The sequence below is a fragment of the Theropithecus gelada genome, chromosome 20 (genome assembly GCF_003255815.1).
Source record: "Theropithecus gelada isolate Dixy chromosome 20, Tgel_1.0, whole genome shotgun sequence".
NCBI lineage: Eukaryota > Metazoa > Chordata > Mammalia > Primates > Cercopithecidae > Theropithecus > Theropithecus gelada.
Window position 1 is genome coordinate 51,642,564 of NC_037688.1, and position 6,000 is coordinate 51,648,563.

The 6,000-nt window shown below is 55.0% G+C and overlaps 1 protein-coding gene across 2 annotated transcripts in view; it reads left to right on the forward strand.

Moving 5' to 3' along the window:
- The window catches only part of UNKL (unkempt family like zinc finger), a 50,675-nt gene that overhangs the window by 7,000 nt on the left and 37,675 nt on the right, over nucleotides 1–6,000 (forward strand). For both annotated transcript variants that reach the window (XM_025369636.1, XM_025369637.1), the window contains exon 3: nucleotides 5,066–5,242. In XM_025369636.1, the coding sequence (XP_025225421.1) occupies nucleotides 5,066–5,242 (177 nt within the window). The remainder of the gene's footprint in view (nucleotides 1–5,065; nucleotides 5,243–6,000) is intronic.

Sequence of the window (6,000 nt, forward strand, 5' to 3'; positions counted from 1 at the left end):
GGTCTGGCTCTGTCTCCCCAGCTGGAGTGCAGTGGCTCGGATCTCAGCTCACGGCAACCTCTGCCTCCCGGGCTCAGCTGATCCTCCCACCTCAGCCTCCGAAGTACCGGGAACCACAAGTGCGCCACCACCCCCAGCTAAATTTTTTTTTTCTTGTAATTTAATAGAGATGGGGTTTTGCTGTGTTGCACAGGCAGGTCTCCAACTCCTGGACTCAAGCGGTCCACCTGTCTCGGCCTCCCAGAGTCCTGGGATTACAGGCGTGAGGCGCCATGCCCAGCCTCTAGGCCCATTTTCATTGGGGAAAAAAAATCCACGTGGCCTGCAGCTGTGTAGCCACAGAACCAGTGGCTATTTGCCAGCCCACCCCTGCCCAGAAGAGCGCCCCTGCACTGTGGCCCTGCAGCCACCCTGGGTCTCTTGTTCTCAGGAAAAAACGGGCTCACCCCATTCCTGTGGTGCAGCTTCTCCAGGTTGACACACAGGTTTGTCGTCTTTTTTTTTTTGACAGGGCCTCACTCTGTCGCCCAGGCTGGATCTTGGCTCACTGCAACCTCAATCTCTTGAGCTCAAGTGATCCTCCCACCTCAGACTCCAGAGTAGCTGGGACCGTAGGCGCACACCACCACGCCAGTGGAATTTTTGTATTTTTTATAGGGATGGGGTCTTACTGGTTTCAAACTTCTGGGCTCAAGTAACCCACCCACCTCTCCTCCCAAAGTGCTGGGATTACAGGAATGAGCCACTGCACCTGGCCTCTGTCTTCTTTCCAGAGCTCTGTTTGGTGGTGTCACCTGGCGGACCTGATACTTCCCGCTTGCCCTGTGGGACCTCCCCAGGCCCCTGTTCTCCAGCAGGTGCAGAACTCCTGTCTGGATGGGTCCAGGGTGTGCCTAGCTGGGTCTCCACTGTGCATTCTGTGAGGAACTGGTGGGAGGAGAAACTTTTCCAAGTATCCATTTTTTTTTGTTTGTTTTTTGAGATGGAATCTCGCTTTGTCGCCCAGGCTGGAGTGCAGTGGTGCAATCCCGGCTCACTGCAAGCTCCGCTTCCCAGGTTCACGCCATTCTCCTGCCTCCACCTCTGGAGTAGCTGGGACTACAGGCGCCCGCCACCATGCCCAGCTAATTTTTTGTATTTTCAGTAGATGGAGTTTCACCGTGTTAGCCAGGATGGTCTTGGTCTCCTGACTTCATGATCTGCCCGCCTTGGCCTCCCAAAGTGCTGGGATTACAGGCATGCACCACCGTGGCCAGCTAACTTTTTTTTTTTTTTTGTATTTTTAGTAGAGATGGGGTTTCCCCATGTTGGCCAGGCTGATCTTTAACTCCTGACCTCAGGTGGTCCACCCGCCTCAGCCTTCCAAAGTGCTGGGATGACAGGCGTGAGCCCCTGCGCCTGGCCAGGAGTCTGATCTGTTAAAAGATCCAATTGAAATATTTAATTTTAAAATGTTGAATGCTTTAGGACCTAAGGCGTAGGTAAAAGATTTACTCACTTCAGGGTGTGTAGGCTGTTGCTGTTTAAACTGATCTCATGATGAGCTTGGGCTTTGGGAGCGAGAAGAAAGCCCGGGGCTGGCCTGGGGCGTGAAAGCAATTTTTAAAACTCAGAGGCATCCGGGCACGGTGGCTCATATCTGCAGTCCCAATACTTTGGGAGGCCTAGGCAGGCGGATCGCTTGAGCCCAGGAGTTTGGGACCGGCATGGGAAACAGAGCAAGATTCTGTCTCTACAAAAAATTAGGCCGGGCCTGGTGATTCACACCTGTAACCCCAGCACTTTGGGATGCTGAGGCAGGCGGATCACCTGAGGTCAGGAGTTCAAGACCAGCCTGGTCGACGTGGTGAAACACCATCTCTACTAAATATACAAAAATTAGCTGGGCATGGTGGCAGGTGCCTGTAATCCCAGCTACTCGGGAGGCTGAGGCAGGAGAATCGCTTAAACCCAGGAGGCGGAGATGGCAGTGAGCCAAGATTGCGCCACTGCACTCTGGCCTGGGTGACAGTGAGACTCTTGTCTAAAAAAAAAAAAAAAAAAAAAAAACCGGCGGGGCGCGGTGGCTTGCGCCTGTAATCGCAGCACTTTGGTAGGCCGAGGCGGGCGGATCACGAGGTCAGGAGATCAAGACCATCCTGGCTAACATGGTGAAACCCCGTCTCTACTAAAAATACAAAAAGATTAGCCGGGTATGCTGGTGGGCGCCTGTAGTCCTAGCTACTTGATAGACTGAGGCAGGAGAATGGCGTGAACCTGGGAGGCGGAGCTTGCAGTGAGCCAAGATCATGCCACTGCACTCCACAGCCTGGGTGACAGAGCCAGACCCCGTCTAAAACAAAACAAAACAAAACAAAAACCAATATAGCCAGGCATGGGGGTGCGCCTGTTCCTCCCATCCCCCGAGCTGTTTCTGTGCTGTGCTTTGGGGCCCCCTCAGTTGGAAGGGAGTCATGTACACTGCCTGTCCCCTAAGCCCAGTGGTTCTCGCACGTTCCCTGGGAACCAGCCGGCAGTGCAGGTCCATGGGCCTCGTCCATGCCAGCTGGGGGGACTGCGTGGGCTACAGGCCTCCCAGGAGATTTTGATGCACGTGGCTCGCAGTCTGGAGAATGTGTTAAGGGGGTCTGGTGCACCCTCCTTGGGTTCAGGTAAGAGCTGCCTGAGGGAAGGGCAGCTTCTCACACTCTGGGATCTGGCTGCCTCCTATCCACTGGTCTCGGTGGGTCCAGGGCATTGGAGCGTGAGGCAGAGCGGTTCCCGTGCACTGGGTGTAATCTGGTGGCTCTGCTCACTGATTGTCTCGGATGAGTTTGAGAACCATGTGTGTCACCCAACCCCTGGGGGCTCCTGCGTCCCCTCCTTGGGCATCCGTGAGCTTTCTCTTAGGTATTCCCTCTCACTCCTAGGTGTCCGTAGAGTAAGGCATTTTCCTAAAACTTCTTCCAGTTTTTCTTTTCTTTCTTTCTTTTTTTTTTTTTTGACAGACTTTTGCTCTTGTCGTCCGGGTTGGAGTACAGTGGCACGATCTTGGCTGACTGCGACCCCCGCCTCCCGGGTTCAAGTGCTTCTCTGCCTCAGCCTCTCGAGTAGCTGGGATTACAGGCACCTGCTGTCATGCCCGGCTAATTTTGTATTTTTAGTAGAGATGGTTTCACCATCCTGGCGAGGCTGGTCTTGAACTCCTGACCTCGTGATCCACCCACCTCGTCCTCCCAAAGTGCTGGGATTACAGGCATGAACCACTGTACCCAGCTGGCTGGCTGGCTGCCTTCCTTCCTTCCTTTCTCCCTCCCCACCTCTCTCTCCCTCCCTTCCTTCCTCTCCTTTTTTTTTTTTTTTGTGAGACAGGGTCTTGCTCTGTTGCCCATGCTGAAGTGCGGTGGCACAATCACGACTCACTGCAGCCTCGGCCTTTTGGGCTTAAGTGATCCTCCCTCCTCAGCCTCCCAAGTCGCTGAGACCACAGGTGTCCACCGCCACGCTGGGCTAATTTTTAAATTTTTTGTAGAGATAGGGACTCACTATGTTGCCCAGGCTAGTCTTGAACCCCTAGCCTCAAGCAATTCTCCTATCTCTGTCTCCCAAAGTGCTGAGGTTACAGATGTCAGCCAGTGTGCCAGCCCTTCCAAGGCTGAAAAATACCCCATTGTGTGGACAGAAGCCCACGTTTGCCCCATTGTGTGGACAGAAGCCCACACTTTCCTTACTGGCTCCATTGGCGCCCACTTCAGTGGTTTCCCCCCTTGGCTCTTGCGATTGACGCTGCCGTGAACATGGGTGTGCAGGTGTCTCCTGAAGACCTTGCCTTTGGGTTTTTTGGATGTGTACTTAGGAGCAGGATCGCTGGGTACCAGGGTAGCGTTCTAATTTGACTTCTGCTTGGCTGGCTCCTGGGGACCTTGAGAGCCAGCCGGGCACCCCTTCTTCTGCCTCTGTCCCCCTCAGCTTTCAGTGTCTGGCACATCACAGGTGCCCGTGGAGCCTGGGTTGGGCTCTCTGAACTCTGTGTCTCTATTTCCTGACCTTAGAGGATGGGGCTGGACCTGGTGTTGCTGAATCGCTCTTGGTCCCCAGCCATCCCTGGCCAGAGCTCCTAGTGTCCAGGCTGCAGCCCTGTGCACAGCGAGGTGGGCGGGGCCCTCACGGAGCTCCCCAGCCGGAGCTGGAGGTGAAGGTTTGAGTCTTTACATTTGGGGACCTGCAGTGATGGCCCCTGTCATCCTCTGCCTTGGCTCTCAGGCCACTCAGGGTGATTCTGTGACCAGTCGGGGCTCGGCACCATTGATGACTCAGGGTCCTCTGTGTGTCCCCTTGCCTCCTTCTGGAGTGACCTACCTGGAGGTGCCCAGGAATGCTGGAGCGGTTTGTGTCGTCTCCGTGTCTCCGTTGCTGCTGCCTGCCTATGACTTGGGCCTTGGCAGCTGCTTCCCCTCCCCGCTGCTCCCCGTCCTGCTCCAGGAGCCGCCTGTGACTCCCCAGGAGCGTGGCTCTGGGCCTGCAGGTGGCCCATGGGATGGTGACGCTGCCTCACCTGTGCTCCCCACCACGCCATCTGCCTCCTCTTCTGCCCATGCCCCTCGTCTCCCCCAGCCGCGTCCAGGGGCCTGTGCTTATCCCCTCCCCTACGTTCCTCCTGGGGTCCCTGAAAGCAGCAGGACACTGGGCAGGAAGGGCCCCTACTTTGTGCCAGTGACTGGTCAGGAAGGTGATGCAGCCTGTGTGCAGGGCGTGAACTCTCATTCCTACACAGGTTTAAAAGTTTATTTGGAACATTAGGAAGGATGAGCTTTGTGGAAATTCAGCGTTGTGTTTCCTGCTGTGTTTGGCTCACTGGGGGTTTGCGGTGGTCTGTGTTTGACTGGTTGGGGGTTTGCGGTGGTCTGTGTACCTTTGGGGACAGGTGCTGTGTTCAGTGTGTCTGTCCTGATCAGAACAGGAATCTGGGAGAAGGGAAGGGAATTCACTGCTTGCCATGTGCTGATGGGGTGTGGACCCAGGGAGCGTAGTAGGGCTGCCTCTGGGTCCATGAGAACCAGGCATTATGTGCCCCTCTGCTCCCCAGGTGTCCCTACCTGCACCGGACAACAGGGGACACGGAACGCAAATACCACCTGCGTTACTACAAGACGGGAACCTGCATCCACGAGACGGATGCGCGTGGCCACTGTGTGAAGAACGGGCTGCACTGTGCCTTCGCGCACGGCCCCCTGGACCTGCGGCCGCCCGTGTGTGACGTCAGGTGAGTGAGCATCCACGGTGGGCACTCAGCCAGCGGCTTGCCTGCCTGCTCCTGCAGGCTCTGCTGGCCCAAATCTCTCTCTTCCAGAATTTGTTTCTGAGTCCGGATGTTTGTCCTTTTTTTTTTTTTTTTTGAGACGGAGTCTTGCTGTGTTGCCCAGGCTGGAGTGCAGTGGCGCAATCTCAGCTCACTGCAAGCTCTGCCTCCTGGGTTCACACTATTCTCCTGCCTCTGCCTCCCGAGTAGCTGGGACTACAGGCGCCCGCCACCATACCCAGCTAATTTTTTTTTTTTTTTGTACGTTTAGTAGAGACCAGATTTCACCATGTTGGTCAGGATGGTCTCGATCTCTTGACTTCGTGATCTGCCTGCCTTGGCCTCCCAAAGTGCTGGGATTACAGGTGTGAGCCACCTCGCCCAGACCTTTTTTTTTTTTTTTTTGAGGCAGAGTCTCTCTCTGTCGCCCAGGCTGGAGTTCAGTGGCACGATCTCAGCTCACTGTAACTTCTGCCTCCCAGGTTCAAGTGATTCTCCTGTCTCAGCCTCTTGAGTAGCTGGGATTACAGGTGGCGGCCCAGCTAAGTTTTGTATTTTTAGTACAGACGGGGTTTCACTGTGTTGGCCAGGCCGGTCTCGAACTCCTGACCTCAAGTGATCCTCCCACCTCGGCGTCCCAGAGTGCTGGGATTATAGGTGTGAGCTACCAGGCCCAGCCTTTGGATGTTACTTCTTTTTTTTTTTTTTTTTTTTTTTTTTTT